Source organism: Aspergillus sclerotioniger, assembly GCF_003184525.1.
Source record: "Aspergillus sclerotioniger CBS 115572 chromosome Unknown BO94scaffold_23, whole genome shotgun sequence".
In the NCBI taxonomy this organism is placed as follows: domain Eukaryota; kingdom Fungi; phylum Ascomycota; class Eurotiomycetes; order Eurotiales; family Aspergillaceae; genus Aspergillus; species Aspergillus sclerotioniger.
In genome coordinates this window covers 218,180-236,760 of record NW_020291013.1, presented here as the reverse complement: position 1 = coordinate 236,760, position 18,581 = coordinate 218,180, and the positions used below count along the sequence as shown (strand labels likewise).

Here is an 18,581-nt window from a genome sequence, read left to right as displayed (position 1 = left end):
AGGAGTAAATAAAGATGAAAATCATTATTGTCGGAGGAGATATTCCCGCCCTGGTATGCGCGATTACGTGTCGTCGAGGGAATGTAGAGGTGGTTGTTCTGGAGGGCGATATTGATGTTGAGGTAAACTCATCATCCTACCTCATCACAAGCAGCGGATATATACTTCCACATGCTCAACTCTGATTAACACTATCCAGACAACCCCGGGCATCCAGATTGCCCCGAACGGAACTTGTCTTCTCCGCCAATTGGGCCTTCTCGATGCAGTCCTAAAGAAAGGGGACATTCTCGAGACGATTGATTTTCGGCGGTATACAGATGGAGGTGTGATCCGGTCAATGCCGTGTGGAGAGGAGACGTGTCGCGTATATGGGGGGCCGTGGGTGTATGTGATTTCATCTGGTGATCTAATATATGAATTAGATGAACTGATTATGATGGCAGGACGATTCATCAAGCAGATTTGCTCCAGGTCTTACGGGATAGGGCGCGAAGTCTGGGCGTGGAGATCCGACGTGTCGCGGTGAAGGAGGTACTCTGTGAGACTGCAGAGGTGAGCTTGGATGATGGGGAGCGGATGCAAGGCGACGTGGTGATCGGGGTAGATGGTATGCTTTCATTCTTCTTAACGTCCATCGCTAATCCATGGGAGCAGGAAGCGATCCCCAAATCCGAGATGCAGTTGTAGGACATTCCAGCCAGATTGGCACAGCGGACGAGGTCATCTACCAGACGACCATCTCGCGGAAACACCTCGAAGCTCTGAACGATTCTAAGATAGATGAACTATGGCAGCGATGCAGCGTCACGGCCTGGTTGGGACCCGACCAACACGCCTTCTTCTATCCTGTCCGACAATGTCAGACCTTCGTCTTGGCCCTCTACCGCACAGACAGCACTGCCGACGTACAAGAAAGCAGTCGGGGCTGGGATGACCGGTTCGATTCCTTAACCCACTATATCATCACAAAAGCTAACACATATACCAGCCTGCAAACCATTCTCTCCATCGCCCCGTCCGTTACCACCTCAACGACACATTCTCTCCCCCTTCCACACGCCTGGACCCAAAACCGTATCGCCCTCCTCGGCACCGCAGCCCACCGAATTCCTCCCCACCAGGCCCAAGAGACAGCCACAGGCATCGAAGACGCCGTCGTCCTCGGCACAGTACTGGGATTACTCAACCAGCACGCGACAAACCCGTATCAAATACGCACTCTGCTCCCCGAAGTCCTCAGACTCTACGAAGACCTCCGCAAACCAGCAGCGGCACGGAATACCCAGAATGCTCTTTCCTGTCGACGGCTCTTTCAATTAGGTAACGGAATCACACAGCAGTTCCGGGATTGGGTTCTCAGCGGCGCAGGCATCACACGGGATACGGAGGTGGGGTGGTGGAGGATGGTGTCAACGCGACAGGAGAGCGTTCTCGCCGGGGGCATGGGGTTGTTGGAGGAGACGGGCCAGGCGTTTGGGGAGTGGCGCAAGGCGCGGCTGCCTGCTTCATCGAGAGGGACTTGTGGGATTGGAGGGTTGCGTAGGAAGTGGTATGCGGGGTGGTGATAGCTTCAGGTGGATTTGGGAGATTGGGCTCTACTCTTTGGGAGGTATGTCTGTAGTCTAACTTGATGATGACCATCACGACCATCACGAATGCATTGGTTCATGCTTGCAAGTATTGCCACCTACATTTCCCAAACGTGAAACATCACATGTATCTCTCTAGCCTCGAATACTTGCTCCACTAACATCTACTAGTAACCCTAGTATAGGTAGAGCCCAAGCATAGACATATCAAGGTTACATCTAGCCCTTCCCAACCCCCCTGGTCCATATACCGCATTGATACTAGTCAACCTGAGCAGATCATTGCTGTATACATCCAACCCAGCTCTATCTCCAAGTCACAGTCACACACATACACCAAGAGTGAGAGTAAGAGACATAGAAAAAAGCTACAACGTTACACAACCATCACTGCCTCCACCATCCCATCCACCTCCAGCACAAACCAAACCAAACCTAAACATAGTATAGTTCCAAGCCGCGTCAGCCCAACCTCCATCAATTAAACTTTCCTTCCCCCCATCCATATCAATAGACACACAGTCATACATCCTGACCTTTCCTTGTCAGGCACCCACACACACACCCAGAATGATTCACATGATGCAGATCAAGGCTAGACAGGTCGTTCGCATAGCTATCCCGATTCGGTAGTTGGAGTGTTACACAACGGTAGGAACTCAAAACATAACCCCAACCTTGAATGGCACTTTTGATGTGCTATGTGTGTGCTATATGTATGCTATATGCGAAGATAGTGTGAACTTAATACAAGTTAGTTATCCACTTATGGATACTATTCGTCCCTAGTTTTGTTTGTGGGAGATATTAGTCTCGACCGAACTGAACTGAACTATACACATAAGTAATAGTAGTAGTCTCTGGATTCAGAGTTCAGGGTCCATTCGGGATTCGCCTACCTACCTGCCTGGTAGGATTCCACTAGGCATTGTATCTTGGCGTAGTTGGAGAGGATGGAATAGGATTCTATCTAGCGTTCCATTCCGTTCCGTTTCGTCCCATCCCTTGGAATGATCCACTTGAAACCATCCATCGGATACCCATAGAACAAGAGTGTAAATACAGTACCATTGAGTAATAGAATAACCTCTATCTTGTACAGATACTCTGATTGGACTACGGGCACGGACAACAGAAGTACCGGACCCATTTGCTGATCCTGAACAGGTAAATTGCTTAATACTAGTAGAAGATTAAGGTTCAAATTCCGCCCTTTGAAAACTGTTGAGATTCATCCTTCGGCCGGAGCGGAGAATTGCTTTGCTTTGCTTTGCTTACTATATTTGAGTTTATTGTTGTGCTACGGGGGACGGAGTGTCCGGTCTTTGGAGTCTTTGTTGTGGTTGAGGTGGGTTTGGGTTTTGATGTGGTAATGGGTTGCTATATTTTTGTGTACTGATTTATTTGCTAATTGGATGTTTTTGTGTCTTTGGGGAGGAAATGGTTGTGTTCACGTGTCTGAAATCATTATGACTGTTTGAGAGGAAGAACGTAGAAGACTATACAGGCAACAGTGCTTAATACTGCCCTGTACATACTAAAAAGTAATAGGAGTCATCCATAGTAGACACCCTTGAAACATTATTCTCATTTCCATTGATAACAGCATAAATCAAGTCCTCTCAACAATCCCCAGACGCTATTAAAACCAACCTCGCAAATCCTTCGAGAACCTTCTGAGACACCAGAAACCACGGGCCATGTTCGACTCGTCCGAATCGGATGAAACGGCACATCCTGACGTAGACCCATGTGTCAGACCGTTGCACGTTGGGTAGAAGCAAAGTTACTCATTTTTGACTCTGGCTGGCCATGGATCGGAATCGGCTTGAGGGAATTGATTGAGTTGGAGAAGGAGAGACTGACTTCAGGGGTAGGAAGAGATTGTGTCTCCACATGATAGAAGAAGAGGAGAAGGGATCTGATCTGGGGCTGGTCTGGGGCTGGTCTGGGGCTGGTCTGGACTAGTCGGTGGGTCAGATGGTCTTGGATTAGAAGGATTCTAGTCAAATTAGTAGGTCAATCACATGAAATGTACTAATAGCATCACCAAGTAAGGATGGATCTCTCCTCGCGAGGACAACTCGTTCATCTAGACGTCATCTAGACATCGGCTCGATGCGGGTGTCTATTTCCCACTCTCTCTCTTCCAGGGGACCGATAAAGCATCCAAGTCTCTGCGCAAAGCACATGTGTCCCAATGAAGTAGTTCCAATGGGTACGGTGGAATATCAGACTTCCCGCTTCTGAAAAACCTGGTCTATGAGCAACCCTGTCATAATGACCGATACCCCTCGAGGGCTCACTCTCGGATCCGGCACGGGGAGATGAGCATTGGCAGTGCTTCTATCGGATTCCATAAACTCTGTTAGCCTCGTTCGAACCAAGTATTTCCAATCAAGAAACAGAAAATGACTCTTACGCAGATCCATACGGATGACAGGTTGAAACCTTTTTAACTGGGTAGTATCACACCACGAACCTAGATGATCGCTAAGGACCTGTCTGTGGAACGACATCAGGCCATAACTCAGTCACACAGGGAGATCCATGGTTCGTGACTCCATCCCTTGGGGGAGATTATCTCTCTGCCTCTGTCTATGACTGCCAAGCGCACATGGCAAGATGCGAAGACAGACTTTATCACATGCCCTGAAGGCCATCCAACGGTTCCCATCCTTGGGGAGACAGTCGGCTCGCAAAGGTTCCTGGAAGAGGGAAAAGGTAAGACGGGGATGGCACATGCAAACCAGGCATCAGGGGTGGTGGTGGTGGCGTTTGGATGAACTCTATAGAGACGGTGGAAAGCAAAAGGGTTGCTTTCTCCGCCAAGAAGATGGTTTGATGCCGTTTTCTGGGTCCGGGAAGTCAACTTGGATCAGGTACCAACGTTTCCAGAGTGAAGGGAGGAGGGGGTGAGATGGTTTTCATTTTGACACCTTGGCAGTTGGGGGGTTCAGCTGTCATGGTTGTGGGACTATACTGGTGAGGCCAAGCTGTGTCTAGTGAGTAGGGATGAATCAGAGATACTCTAAGCAGTGGCAATTGAGATGGAAAGAGTAGAGCAAGATCTAGAGCAAAGAAGTAGAGGAATCCTCAGCCCTACATTCACCATCACCACAATGTATACCAGAGATGGATAACCTCAACTACAAAGGAAGTGAAACAGATCCAGCAAAAGAGTCAAATTGACATCTCATTTCTTTTCTCAACAAAAGCAAAAGCCCAAGGGGTCCATTTTAGTAGGGCAACATACAAACAACTGTAACAATAGCAATAGCAAAGCAATAGCAATAGCAACCTCCAAAGCAACCTCCAAAGCAACCTCCAAAGCAACCTCCAAAGCAACCTCCAAAGCAACCTCCACGCCCATACCATTTTCTCTCTCTGTCTCTCTCTCTCTCTCTCTCTCTCTGTCTGTCTGTGTCTCTCTAGGTGTATCACCTCAAGTCCTCCTCTAATAATGATATCCACCCGTACTCTCATACAGCCCATCCTCATCAAACTCATCGGAGTCATCGGATTTACTCAAGATAACCTCCTCCGCTGTCTGTCGACGAGTCACCTCCATCCGTCTCTGCCGTGAAACTGAACGATAAATGTTGCGTTCATCCCTGGGAATCATCCGACGCCGACTTCGACCTCTCGGCTCTGGTCCATTCGGCTCCGGTGCCCATCTAGAATGTAGTCAATTCATCAGCACCGTCAGCCACTTCTCAAAGCCTCCACCCACCTGACATGCCGGCGAGGAAACCATCGTGGCAGCCACGCGCGTAGCCATCTGCCAGGCCAATTGAATAGAGTGTTTCGCCGGCGAACTGGGCGAACTGGACGCCGGAACTGGCGCTGACCCAGATAGGGCTCCGGCACCATGAGGTACACCTCCTTGATGGCGTCCGATCCGTCGATGAGGTCCCTCCACGCCCGGCACACGCGCTTGGAGAAATTCAGCGTGCGCGAGTCCAGATTCAACAGCAAGTCCTCCACGAGCTTGTACACGGCAAGGAACCGCTGCATGGCCGTGAGGTTGACTGGGGGGTCTGCGGTGTTTGCCATGGTTTCGTGCGTGCTATCAGCTAACTTGAGAGGAAAGGGGGGGAGAGGATAGGGGAAAAGACTTGGTTGATGGGTGACAGAAAAGCAACGAGGAGAGATGAACCAGAGGCCTCTTATATAGATGAGCCCGGCGGCATGCCCCAGGCCCCCAGGCCCCCAGGCCTCAGGGCAGCCGCGGCATGATGGATGATGGATGATGGACACATGATTTCATGGCGTGGAAGGCCCTTCCGGCCGGCCAAGACTACTACCAAGAGAGCTCTACCAGGGGGACGCTCCTAACCGAGCCAGTGGCGTATATACAGTTACAATGCATGGTGCGTCTACTCTTGGTATATCCAACAAACAAGGTTGCACGAAACACGCATCCCATGGCACGGCCGCGCAACCGCCCCTAGCACCAATACATCCCATTACTCCTCCTGGTAGGAAATCTTGCGCATCTCTCCCAGCCGTTGCCGGGCCCGAGCCAGGCTGTTCTCCAGCTGGAGAATCTCGACCTGAAGTTACATCGTTAGTGGGGGTCACGGACAACACAAGGGAACGACCGACCTGCTGCTCCATCTCCTGAACCTTAAACTCGTGCGAGCTCAACTTCGAATAATCCACCGCCTCGTTGTCATCCTGGTTCTTCTCCCTGATGATGTCTTGCACCTGTCGTACCAGAGCCCGACAGGCCGCCCCAACAGCCTTACTGGCCGTCTCCAGCCGATCCTGCGTCTTGCTCATGAAGGTGGCCTTGACACGACTGGCCGCTACCAGCTGGGCCGTACTGGCCGCTACATCGTTACTGGCAACGATCAGCTGCTCAGGGGAGTTGCGGCCTGATATGACCCCGTCGGCGGTCTCGATCAAAGTGTTGGTCGAGTTAGCAACTGCCTTGGCAGCCGAGATCAGACCCTCTGTCCATCGGTTGTTCTTCTTGTAGAAGGCAGTCCGTGACGAGCTACCGCGGCCCTCACGGACAATCTCCTGCTGAGACTCAGTGGCTGCCTTGATCAGCTCGGCAATTGCGTTGGTCACCGCAATAGCAGCCGCCAGGATGACATCGTTGATCCGAAGTTCGTATGTGCTGAAGCCGTCGCGGGGCTTGTTCTTAAGCTTGGCCAGTCGCTGGGCCGCGGCATCAATGGCGTCCGCCGCCTTGAGAAGTTCCTGGTCGACCAAGTCGCCCAGATCGCCGTTGGTGGAAATCTTCGCACTCTTGGGTGTGAACGTCTCAACCAGCTTCGAGAGAGATTGCAAGTCTCTCTGCACTTCGAGGTTGTTGTTGATCACCACATCGGTCTTTTGCAGCGCCTCCAGCCCTTCGAGGCGGAAAGACTGCAGGCCTCGGAAGAACCGCACCGTCGCCTGGGCGGATTTGCGGGCGGCGTTGATCAGCTGGTCAGCACTCTTGTCGTCGTTGGCGAAGCGTGTCAACCCCTTCGTGTTGCTCAGCACGTCGGCAACGGACCCAGAGAAGATGGACACCGTCCGGATGATTTCAGCATGGGTGCTGTTGGGCCCGTCCGCAATGAAGTTATTGAAGGCCGTGGAGAACTCGGTGGCCGAAGCTGAGGCCTTCTCAATCTGCGAAAGCACATATGGAGGGGAGGCATTCTGGTTACCGGCCTGGTTGGAAGAGTCCAACTCATATAGAGCGTCATCCACACGCTGCACACCCGTTTGGAGCACCGAATCAATGATGTCGTTGATCTTAGAGACAGTGCTGTGCAGAACGTGGTCAATCTGGGAATCCAGTGCAGTGTCGACATCACCTTGGCTCTATTGTGCGCAGCCTGTTAGCCCAGTAACAACACCATGGGTCATCATCCACCAACATACCAGTTTCAGCTCCTCGAGTTCCATCAAAGCCTGCTCCATTCCCGACTTGTACACCTCAATTTCCTCGTCCTTCTCGCGAAGAGCGAGATCATGGTCCCCGGCACGCTCAGAGGTCTTGCTGGAGATGTCCTCCAGGGCGCGGGACTTGTTCTATATCCACCATTAGGAAAACCTGAGAGGAAAGTCTGGGGATAAACTTACCCGGAGTGCCTCTTCCAAGTCTGCCATCTCTCTGTTGTATTTCGACAACAGAGTTGAGATCTCCGTGCCCTTGGAGCGTTCCGCATTTTCGGCCCGCTCGAGGGCAAAGCGAAGTTCCCTCTTGATCTTCTCCAGCTCTTCTTTGTTGTTACCGGTCAGACGATCTCTGTCGTGCAACGCGCGGTCTCTCTCGCGGATCATGTCGGCCAGCTCGAGGTTCTTAGTCTTGATCTCACGCTCAAGCTTCTCGCGGCGCTCAATAGCCTCCTGCGCTGAGGCGGCTTTAAGCTTGAGGCTCTTGGTCGTCTGCAAAAGGTCGAGATGCTCCTGACGGAGTTGGGAGTAAAGCTTGGCCAAGGCTTCATACTTGGACCGCCACGTGTTAACCTGCTCTTGCAGTGACCGGATCAAGTCGTCCTTCGAAGCATTCTGCAGGTTGAGGTTCGCGGTCAGCTGGTTCATCTGTTCCTCCAGGTCCTTGACACGACGGTCGTATTGTTGCAGCATCAGCTGGTCGCGCTCATACTGGGCCCGGGCGTTCAAATTCTCCTGCTCAAGCTCGGCCAAGCGACCCTGGGTCTGTGTCTGGTACTGATCGCGCAGTAGCTGTTCCTGAGCAAGACGTTGTTGTTCTGCCTGGAGACGTTGCTGTTCCTCGAAATCACGCTGGGCCTGCTGCTGCGCGAGAAGTTGCTGCCGCTGCTGATCCTCCCACTGCTGCTGCAAGCGTTGCTGCTCTGCTTCATACTCCTCTTGCTGGCGCTTGGCTTCGGTGGTCCAGAAGTCATTGATGGGCTCTGGGTCAGCTCCGGTCACCTTGGGTGGCGGGGATGGCTGGGGCTCGGGCTCTTTCACCGGTCGCTTCGGCAGAGCCGGACGCTCGTCATCATCCGACAGCAAATTGGGCGGGTCCTGGGGCAGTTTAGGAACAGTGATGAGGCTGGTGAGATACCGCAGGTTGGAACATTCATAGTAAAAGCGGACCAGACGGTAGTGTTGAGCATCGTATCGGCCACGGAGGGGCTCTAGCGCTTCTGTATCACCCGTCGCTGAACAAGCCCACGTCAGTTTCCATCATACCATTGCAGGAAGAATGCGCCTACTCGTATGCATGGCCCTCAGCATGCTGGTGATGAACTTGTAGATGCCATAGCTCTCCTGCACCAGGGGGACCAGCGCCGAGATCCGACATTCGTTGTTGGTGCCGGATTGGAAATGAGAGAAAATCAATTTCTGGAAGGCATCGATCTGGTCCTGCAGCGTCATGAGATCGCTAATGGCCTCGTACCTATTCTACTATCAGCGAGCTGTGGCACGTGAGGCACGTGAGGCACGTGAGTCGCGCATCGGACATACCCTTCATTCGGATCGTTGATTGTCTTCAAGCTGATGTACTCTTCATATTCAAACAGGCCTAAATCAATTAGTAACCATGCGGGGAGCGTCGTATGTGTGCTCTAACCGTTGAATTCGGGGTGGTTTCGGTGAAACGCCAGCTTTGACTCGAGGAAAAAGACATATTCGCGAATCAGAGGGCCGTATCCTGTTACCACAGCCCCGGTGTCAGCTTCCATCCAAACATCTTTTCCAATTTGACTGGGCGCACCTCGAATACCATCCCCTCCAACACCTCGCATCAGACTATCAATCCAATTGACATGCTGCTGTGCTTCACGGACCACCACCGGGTGACCTTCTTGCAGCACCTTGTGTATCGTGATGAGCGCCTTGAACGTTTGGACTTCATCGGCAAGGACAGGTTGACTAAACGGCAGTGATAAATCAGCCAATGCAAGGAATATGGGAACAAGTACGAAACAGTCACATACATCTTCATGCCAGCCCAGAAGGCGACGGATGATTTATGGTCCCATGTGTACACGATACAGCTCCGAACATGTTTCCCTGAGCAAGGATTAGCGATGGGTGGGTTGTGTAGCACACGGGCGACGCGTGGATACTGCACGAAGCTAGGGGAGGGGTCAATCCGTACGTTTCGGGGCGGTTTCCTCTGTGGTTGCGATATGATCAGTCACCAGAACGCATCAGGCCAGCGTGGGATACAACTGCGACTGCGACTTACCGATACTCGTGGCTTTGCGAATGTTAATCGCCAAATCAGTCTCCGTGCTAGTCCCACATGTTAGCATTCCATCACCGAGCACGGTCAGCGCATAGTTATCCAGGAGAACACCACGTACCGACTCATGCTGACGGTTGCGAAGCTCTCGATGAGCGTGGATCAGGGGAACAGAAGACGGAGAGGTGCGGCGGGAGCCGGTGGGCCCGTGTCCGAGAGCGCAATCAGTTCGTCGGAGGATGCGCTAAAGGAAAGGGGGGTGGAAAGGAGAAGTAAGCGAGATGGGGAGATTGTTGATAACACCCGTGCAGTGCAAGAGGGCAATGGCCAGCTGCAGAGAATTCGAGTCGAGCCGGGAGAAGAGGAGAGGAGGGGAAGATGGAAATAGCAACAGGCACCCCCGAGGCGAGATGACGTCCGGAAGGGAAAGAGCGACTGCGGCCAGGCTTGGCACCGCCGCCCGGCACCTCCTATTGACAGATGATGCGTCGTCAATGGCTCTCGCTACTAGGCAGCGATTTTGTCGCCCAATCGTTCCATGCCCAAACCAACCAACAACAGGCTACTTTCTACGGCGGGACAACATAAAACTTCAGTCAAAGAACCTTCCGACTACCTAGTGAGCAAACCAAATAAACCATACGACTAGAGAGGCGAGGGTGACCCCCATATCGCTATCGACGCCGGACACTGTCAAGCACGCTCAAGAACCAGCTGAGAGGGTATACCATGGGTCAGAAGCCAAGGAATAGCAGTCGCCCAGTACCACGGTACCAGTCTCGTCTCACGCCTTTCTGTCCTAATCAAAACGCCCGCTCCAGTGGAGAGCGCTCTGCGCTGCAGAGCTTCCTTTATGCATTGTCAAGGGTAAATGCGACATCATACGTTCTATCCTTCATACATCGCTCCGCTGCATGCAGATTTCCTTCATCACGGAATAATTCCGTCCGTGGCTGACAAGATCTCCATGCCGTGTTTTTCGGTATCGAGTCTAGTCCTCGGACCTTGAGTCTGGGGGTCTTGCTCGGTGGTTTCATGCTCTCTTTGCTCATTCCCGCGACTTTGGCCGGCAGCGGACTCGCCTGGTCTTGCTGACAGTGGTGAGTTGCCCTTGGTGTTTGACTCTGCCGCTAGTCCTGCATCGGGGGTTATGTCCACGACCGGGCTGTTAGGCCCCGAATCGTATGGGGCTTCAACCACGAGCAACTCTTCAGACCGATTGCCCCCCTCTTCTGGGTGATAGATTGGCTTTCGTTTGGGTAGAGGTGGCTTGGGAACAGGCCTCTTATTCTCCCTGTCAGATTTCGGCTCTGGAAAGTTTGGGATTCCCACGGGTTTTCGCTTCGGGACTGCTACGGTGCTCCTCTTGTAGCCAACCTTGTCGGGACGCGGTAACGGGGTCCCTGGGGGTGGGAGAGGGTGCCCACGTCCTATCGGCTGGTCCGGGGTGCCTGCAGGACGAGACGCATCTTGAGCGGAGCTAGACTCGCCTCTGCCGAACATATTCCACCCCCACTTTTTGGCCACGGAAGTTGCCGTATTCAGGAGTGGGCCGGGCGATTTATTCTCTGCGGTGGTTGAAGATGTCATAGATCGGGTCAAAGTTTCCAGCGTGCTGCGCCGTCGCGATTTGTTGCTATTCAAAGACGCACTGGAACCGTTCTCCATGCCTCGCAGGTTGCTAGACGAGTCGTTTCCATGATGAATAGAAGGTGGCCGGGTAGGCAAGTCACTAATCGACTCCTCGAAGCTCCCGGTGGATTCGACAATGGAAGGATCCCGACTCTGCGGTATATTGTCCGGGACCATGTGACTAGCAGTTGGCGGGGAGTTTTCGGGGGTCTTGTCCGGCGAACCGGGTGGAGAACGGTTCGATATCTCGATCATGGCGCTTGTTGCATAGCTCTTTTCCTCGCCCTTGGCTTCAGACAAGGCTTTGTCCATTTTTACGTGGTCGGCTGTCAGGACAGGGTCGGCCGCATGGGAGAAGGTCTGAGATCTAATGACCCGTGGGGGCGAGCTGCCTAACTTCTCAACAGCAGAAGATAAAGCGCTTGGATTAGTGTTCTCCGAGTCCCCAATAGAGGCCTTGGAGTTCTTGCGGGCTTTCAAAGTGCCATTCACAGTCTCGGCCAGCACAGGTGCACTCATGGTGCGCTCATCCTTCATCTTCAGCACTTCAATTGACTCCTCTTTGGGAGTTCCTGATGTCTGAATCTGAGCACCCGACTCGTCGGGAATGTCCGTTTTTGTATCGGGCTTCGGTATCTCTCGCTCCCAGATGCCTCCTCGGAATTTTTGCGATTCAGTGTCCAAAAAGGGGATGTCGTCCCAAAACGGTTGAACAACGCTCTCCGCGAGCACTTCCCGGATCCTACTCTCAATCGTACGTAAGATGATCCCGTAAGTAATCTGTTTCGAGCTAACGATCGGTTCAATATCCATAACCATGTTCGGCATGGTTTCAAAGGAAATCCAGATTCGGTTACTCGGAGGAGGCTTAAACCAGATCAGCAAATGGCCTTCGAGCTTCTTCAACACCACAGCCAGAACAATGTCAACTTCCCTGGCCTTGAAACGAGGCCCCAAGTCGATGCGCACGGTTGCCGAAATCTCCAGGCGGAAGTTGCCAGTGTACTGAACATCCGTCTCGACGCAACAGTTCCCGTCGACTGTCAGATCTTTAAGTCTGGGGTTGATGATGAAGGGCGCCCCTTCCCCCATGTCGATTTTCTGGAGACCAATCTTGCTGATGAAGTTCGGCTTGTTGACGCGAGAGATCTTCTTGGTGACCTTTTTGCGAATGAATTCCTCCATCTCTGGGGTTCTGTACGTGGCAAGAAACAGCCTGCCCAACACCGCGTTGATCCATCGCGTCTGCAATTGCTCCTCGGAAGAATGCAATCGCTGGACTAGAGTAACTATGTGTTTCACATCGAACGCCTGGTGCTTGGGAGGGCCATCTGGAGAACTCCACATCCTGGACTGGTTCTGGAGCATGGCAAAATAAAAGTCCTCCTTGTCGGATAAGTTTTCTGAGAAGAGGAAGAAGGGCGGCGTAGGTCCTCCCAGGTCGCCCAGCGACTCCAACCGTCGCGAGAGGCAGATGGCGTTTCTCTTTAACCACAACTCCCCTTCCGGGATCTGTCCCTCTCCGCCGTGTATACTAACATCGTGGTGGGCCAGTGAGATGACATATCGGACTTCCACCTGGTTCGCGTTGTCATAGAGCATCAAATGACCATGTCTAAACCGTATCGAGCATTAGCGTCTGCATGGGTTACAAGGGTAGTGCAGAGATAGCGGAGTTTAGTGGGGCGGACAGGGAAGAAATACCGAAGAACAATGTAGAACACGTTGCGCCCTCGCTTTCCGTTCTTTGGGTTGTTTTTGGCTGGCTCGATGGTAGGTGCCTGCTTGCGGTCAAAGAGGCTTCTATACATAGCCTGATAGACGCTCGGGCTCTCGGCGGCGATCACCTCACCCGCCGGAGTGGTTCTCTCGGGCGGCCGCCCATTGACACCACCTGGGACGTATTCACGACAGACGGCGAAATAGCCAGCGGCGACATCGGAGTCGTGGGTGCGATGGAATTTCTCGGCCAACTCATCGGTGCCGGATTTCAGGCTATATTGATCGTCGGTCGGACGTTGGAGGCCACCGTGCGTGGAGTTGCTTGATTTCTCGGAGGGTGGGGGAAGGGACGGAAGGGTGAGATAGGCGAAGAGGAGGACCAGCGACAGGACTAGCGGGATGAAGGTGAGTCCGCCGAGGACGTAGACGAAGAGAAAGCTGGCGTAGGAACCCATTGGGAGCCGGTCGTTCAGGAGGCCAGCGACAAACACTCCTCCATCATCCTGAGGTAACAAAAGACCAAGTGGCAGGCCGAGGCAGAGAGTGGAAGGGGATCTGGCTGAGACCAGCGCGCGGATAAGCGGAGGAAGGGAAGGATGAAAAAGGGGGGAAACGAAAGGACAAGTGTACCTGGAGAGGATGGGGATTAGGGAGGCCGGGGAGATGAAGACAGCGAGATGAGGATGGCAGGTTGCACTGGCAGGATGGCAGCAAGTTGTACAGAGTGACGGTACCTCGCTGGAACCGCCTTGCCTAGTTGGGGGAGCCGATTTCCTTTCGTCTCCGCGCTTTCCGTACTTTCCGTTGTTCTAGTCGACTAAGCACTTTTAGCACTTTAGCAGGTCTCCAAGTCAGCAGATCCGGTCAGCGATCATGACGGAATCCCGTGGGTCCGGGAACAACGTTGCCCCGCGTTCCTCCAACAACGGTCCCGTGACCCCCAGCCTTCTCACTACAAATAATCAGCAGACGACGCTGCTAATAGCATTTCCTCCGGAGATTAAGCTGGCGATTGAGTTCGACGGATGCAAGGTGGTGAAAAGCAAACACGAATATCTGCATGGATCGATTGTATTCCTCCAAGGTTCCTGATTTCTATATGCAATTGGGGACGGGACTGGTTTCCACGGAACCTTATCAGGGTCCGGTGCACGAGCTTATCACGTCGTCAGGGACATCCCTGAGCTCAACTGTATACTGAATACTTGTCACGCTCTCATTAAGGATGCAGCTTCAACATCGGATTATAAGTGTCTGTACACACTGGCTTGATCAGAAACCACGCGTCGATAATCCTACCAAGGCGTTAGCCTATAGTATCTAGCAACCTGCTCTATAGTACTACCGAGTACAGTTGGTCAATTTGCAATGTCATAGTATCCTACTTATTGGAGTCAACCTCATGCAGAATGTTTTCGTATAATGGGCTTTGTTCAACTAATGGAAAAATACGACGAATACCCTCAATGGCTGGAGTGATATGTCAGCACAACACCCAATGCAACAATTATGCACAGAGGAGTGTATGTAAAAACAAGAATTCTCTTCTACTTTGTGTAATAATATCTAGATGATGACTATCCCAGGGGGGCTTATACTCGATAGCTACAACGTTGGAAATACGAAGAGTAATCCCAGACAGCCAATCAGATGCTCTGGAGCTGTCCAGCAGATGAGCCTAGGGCTGACAGGCTCCAATCTGACAATCCACTGATTGGCCACATCGTTTCGAGTGGAGCCTACATCGTCTCTCCACTCGAGGATGTATACAACTTTTGGCTTCAACCAGCACATATAAACCCTCTCTTCCTCGCTTTTTGATCCTCTTTCCTTCTCATCAACCTCTTCTCTTTTCTTCACTTCAGCATACTTCTTACTTTCTCATCTACATATACTTTCCATCTATCCACCAAATCTCCAAACTCCAACCACCCAGGATCACCACCGCCATGACGACCAACCTGATCACCCTCACCACCAAACCCACCGCCCAACTCAGCTACACCTTCTATCCTCCATCCCCCTCGCTATCCCCCTCTTCCACCCCAACAACAACCCTCCTCATCTTCCTCAACGGCCTCACAGCCCCCCAAACCTCCTGGACGCCCGTAATCCAACACCTCCAAACCACCCGCACAAACCTCCCCTCCCCCTCCCCGCAATCCTCACCTACGACCGCTTCGGCCAAGGCCAAACCCCCAGTCGCGATCCCCTCGACACCAACGCCCCGGACCCATCCCACGGCCACGACATCCTCTCCGCGGTGGCAGACCTCCACCAACTCATTCTCCAAATCGCCCAAACCCACCTCAACATCACCGACCCATTTCCCACCACCACCACCCAACCAACATCACCAAACCTCCAAATAATCTTCACGGCCAACTCCCTCGGCTGCGCCCTCGCCCGTGTCTACGCCCAAACCTACCCCGGAACCGTCTCCGCCCTGCTCCTACTAGACAGCATCCTCGCCAACTCCGATTTCGTCTCTGTCTTCCCAGACCCTAGCACATTCGACCCCTCCACTACCCTTCCGGAGGGAATCACGTCCCAAGATCTAGCAATAGCCCGCGCCATCGCCTCAAAGGTCTTCCATCCTTCGGTGGGTAACAAGGAGGGACTTTCGAGGAGGAATCTCGCGTCTTTATTACCGGATAGTAATGGGCCGAGGCTTACGGGACCGGATGGAAAGGGTCCGTGGGTGACGGTTGTGGGACACGACGGGGTGGCGTTTGCGGAGGAGAGTGTGAAGATGTCGGGGGGACGGGTGTCGGGACGGGTGTTTGAGGAGTATGTGACGCCGTACTGGGGGGAGTATAATCGGGGGTTGGTGGGGCTTACGGAGGAGGAGAGAGGTCGGGGACCCGTCGTGGCGGAGGGGAGTGGCCATGTTGTGCAGTTGGGGAATCCGGCGGTGGTGGGCAGGGAGTTGGCGGGGTTGTTGGATAGGGTGTTGGGTTGATTTGGCTTTACTAGTTACTATTAGTATGTATTTATTTTGAGTGGGTGGGGAGGGGGGGAGAGGGTGTGTTTGTGCTGTATTTTGTTCTTAGAGATTGGATATAATCTCCATGATGCTATTTATATCTTCTGGAAACTACTACTAGTACCTCAAGGCCCTGGCAGCTAATCATCCCGCGCATACAGACTCCATTTTCGCAGCGCCACCCCATAATACCTCAGCAAAATCGGTGCCGGAATACCCACAACTACCGCTATCAGTCCCAGTAGTGTATTTCCCCATCCGAAGCCCAGATTCCCATACCTGGCGTAGTCAGCACAACCAACCTGTTTCAGACGAGAGAGAGGGAGAGAGAGAGAGAGCACTCACAAACTCGGCGCAGCCAACGGCAATGCAAAAGCCAACAGACTCCGAAAACACACCACCGCTGCCACCGCGCTGGCCGCATATTTCGGGTACGTGTCGATGATGTACCCGATCACGCAGAGGATCTCGAGCAGTGTGCCAGCGCCGTAAATAGCAGCTCCGATGTTTCTGCGGGGTATTGGTTAGTATATGAGAGGGGAGTTGGGCTGGGGGGGTACGTACGGCATAATCCAGTGGATACTTCGTCGCGCACTCCAGCCGTACCAGAAGAGTCCGATCGGGACAATCACGGATCCGATCATCAGGACTGGCAGGCGGAACTCGGGCAGGCTGCGTCCGCCGTTCTGGGCGCAGAGCTTTCGGTAGTAGCGATCGGCCAGACGGGTGCCGGCCTGCGAGGCGAGGACCATGCCTAGGAATAAGGAGATATAGTTGAGGGAGCCGATGGATACGGATTCTCCGTATATGTCGGTCCAGACGTTGGGGAAGGTCGCAATGAGTAGGAACAGAGTCCCGTAGAGGAAAGCGCAGTATAGACTCCACACCTGAATTACTGGCTGCGTGGCGAGCAGCTTGAAGGGGCGAACGAGACTAGTTCGGAGTAGTTGTGGCAGAGGTGTCGTGTCATGGAGAGTGTAGAGGTTTGGGTTTTGAGTGCTCTTGCGCAGGCACTTGCATCGTCTTTGTAGTAGAACTGGAGCGTAGGTCTCGCGGAAGAAGGGCAGGCCGAGAATCTGCACCGCACCGCCCATGATGGACACAAGGTAGAAGCACCATGGCCAGGTCGTGTATTGGGCGAGGAAGCCGCCTGCGATGGGGCCGACAGCCATGCCGAACAATGGGGCGAGGGCATAGACGGAGAGGGCCTTGCCTCGCTCCTGAGGGATAAAGAGGTCTGAAATGATGCCGCTTCCGATCTACAGTGGTGAGCATTGGCGTGAAAGTGCGAGGGATGCGACTCATACCGAATTGGCGCCTGCACCGCCCAGACCAGCCAAGAGACGGAAACCAATAAGCTGGATTGGGGTCTTTGCAACACCGCATAAGGTGTTGAATAGAATGTAAAACATGTCGGTGACCTGGAGGACGACCACCCTTCCAAACACCTCTGACAAGGGCGCAGTGAACAAGGGAACGATCGCCATTCCCAGCAAGAATACGGACAGCGACAGCACGGCCAGCATATTCGACGAGAAATGAAGGTCTTGCTGGATGCTGTCCAGAGCTGGTGCCATGGTAGCCGAGCTCATGGAGGATAGAAAGTTGAACAGCGACATGGGAATGATTGTCGTCCATTTCTTGACCGGTGGCCAGTTCTTCGGGTTGTCGGGATCTTCGGGGCCATCCCACGTTACCTTGCGTTGATTAGGCTATTTTGGCTGAGCCGCTGGGCGTTGGGCGTAGACTTACCAGGTCAGGATCATGGTCGGGATCCTGACGATATGGGGGTAGTTCTATCAGAGGCTGAAGTGGCGGGCTCTGGGAAACCGGGTATCCATTGGAAGAAGCGTTGGTGACATCCTCTTTTTCAGCCATTACACGATGCAGTTTCGCAGTTGAGAGATACCACCAAGTCGAAAATGGGCCAGGCAGTTTAGTCAATTCGAATTGTTTGTAAATGAATAACCTTCTTCGGCATGTGGAATCGTATGTTGTCGAGAAGAGTAACTCAAGTTGTCCAACAAACGGGCACATAAAAACCATCGCGGCAGGAAATTTTAGTCATGATGTGCTGCGCTTGACTTCACAAATTCGATTCAGCCACTTAATTTCGTTCATAACGGCGCATTATGGAAAGTGGGAGATGGCAGGTCCGCTCTCCCTGCAATGACCCTCTTGTCTGCAGGTGGCCAGCTAGGGTCGAGAAGCAGCAGTTTTACATAGTATAAGTTAGGGTTCGGGCAGTCAGCGGGAAGCCAGTCGCTAGCCGGTTCCGGTTAGACTTGTGTAACCACCAGCAGTTCAGCCAATCTGCATTCGCCGTGGTCGATGATAGAGTTCCTCAGAGTAGGCAATAATCCAAGAAGCTGGGACTCCATGCAGGCCGGTTGGAACTATTCAGCCTTGGCGCAGCTCTTGTCCTCACAGTTCAAGGAAACCTGTGGCAGAAAATCCAAATTTAAGCATTGACGATGGTCAGCAT

At 52.9% G+C, this 18,581-nt stretch overlaps 6 protein-coding genes across 6 annotated transcripts; 2 read left to right on the top strand and 4 right to left on the bottom strand.

Moving 5' to 3' along the window:
* Positions 1-14: 14 nt before the first annotated feature.
* BO94DRAFT_521629 (FAD-dependent oxidoreductase) lies at positions 15-1,568 on the top strand (the record flags this gene model as incomplete). The annotated part of the gene is made up of 5 exons (XM_025610156.1): positions 15-122; positions 200-387; positions 447-610; positions 658-940; positions 992-1,568. 5 exons carry the CDS (start codon positions 15-17, stop codon positions 1,566-1,568), a joined length of 1,320 nt encoding a protein of 439 aa, XP_025464971.1.
* Positions 1,569-5,140: 3,572 nt separating this feature from the next.
* Positions 5,141-5,721, bottom strand: BO94DRAFT_521628 (uncharacterized protein). The gene has a single exon (XM_025610155.1). The coding sequence runs from the start codon at positions 5,646-5,648 to the stop codon at positions 5,298-5,300; it is 351 nt and encodes a 116-aa protein (XP_025464970.1). The 5' UTR covers positions 5,649-5,721; the 3' UTR covers positions 5,141-5,297.
* Positions 5,722-6,053: 332 nt separating this feature from the next.
* BO94DRAFT_168010 (putative cytoskeleton assembly control protein Sla2) lies at positions 6,054-9,931 on the bottom strand. Its single transcript, XM_025605910.1, has 11 exons — positions 9,760-9,931; positions 9,670-9,687; positions 9,506-9,581; positions 9,283-9,440; positions 9,139-9,219; positions 9,033-9,090; positions 8,780-8,964; positions 7,677-8,725; positions 7,476-7,625; positions 6,201-7,415; positions 6,054-6,148 (listed from the first exon to the last, which is right to left on the bottom strand). Exons 1-11 carry the CDS (start codon positions 9,824-9,826, stop codon positions 6,062-6,064), a joined length of 3,144 nt encoding a protein of 1,047 aa, XP_025464969.1. The 5' UTR covers positions 9,827-9,931; the 3' UTR covers positions 6,054-6,061.
* A 418-nt stretch (positions 9,932-10,349) lies between these two features.
* On the bottom strand, positions 10,350-13,887 carry BO94DRAFT_537414 (SMP domain-containing protein). The gene is made up of 2 exons (XM_025612261.1): positions 13,093-13,887; positions 10,350-13,003 (listed from the first exon to the last, which is right to left on the bottom strand). The coding sequence occupies exons 1-2, from the start codon at positions 13,563-13,565 to the stop codon at positions 10,687-10,689; spliced, it is 2,790 nt and encodes a 929-aa protein (XP_025464968.1). The 5' UTR covers positions 13,566-13,887; the 3' UTR covers positions 10,350-10,686.
* Positions 13,888-14,576: 689 nt separating this feature from the next.
* Positions 14,577-16,072, top strand: BO94DRAFT_577079 (uncharacterized protein; the record flags this gene model as incomplete). Its single annotated transcript, XM_025615162.1, has 2 exons — positions 14,577-14,633; positions 15,047-16,072. The coding sequence occupies 2 exons, from the start codon at positions 14,577-14,579 to the stop codon at positions 16,070-16,072; spliced, it is 1,083 nt and encodes a 360-aa protein (XP_025464967.1).
* Positions 16,073-16,225: 153 nt separating this feature from the next.
* Positions 16,226-17,974, bottom strand: BO94DRAFT_521622 (putative MFS transporter; the record flags this gene model as incomplete). Its single annotated transcript, XM_025610154.1, has 5 exons — positions 16,226-16,375; positions 16,442-16,606; positions 16,661-17,355; positions 17,404-17,793; positions 17,849-17,974. 5 exons carry the CDS (start codon positions 17,972-17,974, stop codon positions 16,237-16,239), a joined length of 1,515 nt encoding a protein of 504 aa, XP_025464966.1. The 3' UTR covers positions 16,226-16,236.
* Positions 17,975-18,581: the final 607 nt, after the last annotated feature.

Coding starts and splice junctions, on each gene's coding strand:
- BO94DRAFT_521628 (XM_025610155.1), bottom strand. CDS start 5,648: ATGGCAAACACCGCAGACCCCCCAGTCAACCTCACGGCCATGCAGCGG.
- BO94DRAFT_168010 (XM_025605910.1), bottom strand. CDS start 9,826: ATGCTAACATGTGGGACTAGCACGGAGACTGATTTGGCGATTAACATT. Junction 9,441..9,505: donor TTCTGGGCTGGCATGAAGAT/GTATGTGACTGT, acceptor ACTGCCGTTTAG/TCAACCTGTCCTTGCCGATG. Junction 8,965..9,032: donor ATCAACGATCCGAATGAAGG/GTATGTCCGATG, acceptor ATAGTAGAATAG/GTACGAGGCCATTAGCGATC.
- BO94DRAFT_537414 (XM_025612261.1), bottom strand. CDS start 13,565: ATGGGTTCCTACGCCAGCTTTCTCTTCGTCTACGTCCTCGGCGGACTC. Junction 13,004..13,092: donor GTGTTCTACATTGTTCTTCG/GTATTTCTTCCC, acceptor GATACGGTTTAG/ACATGGTCATTTGATGCTCT.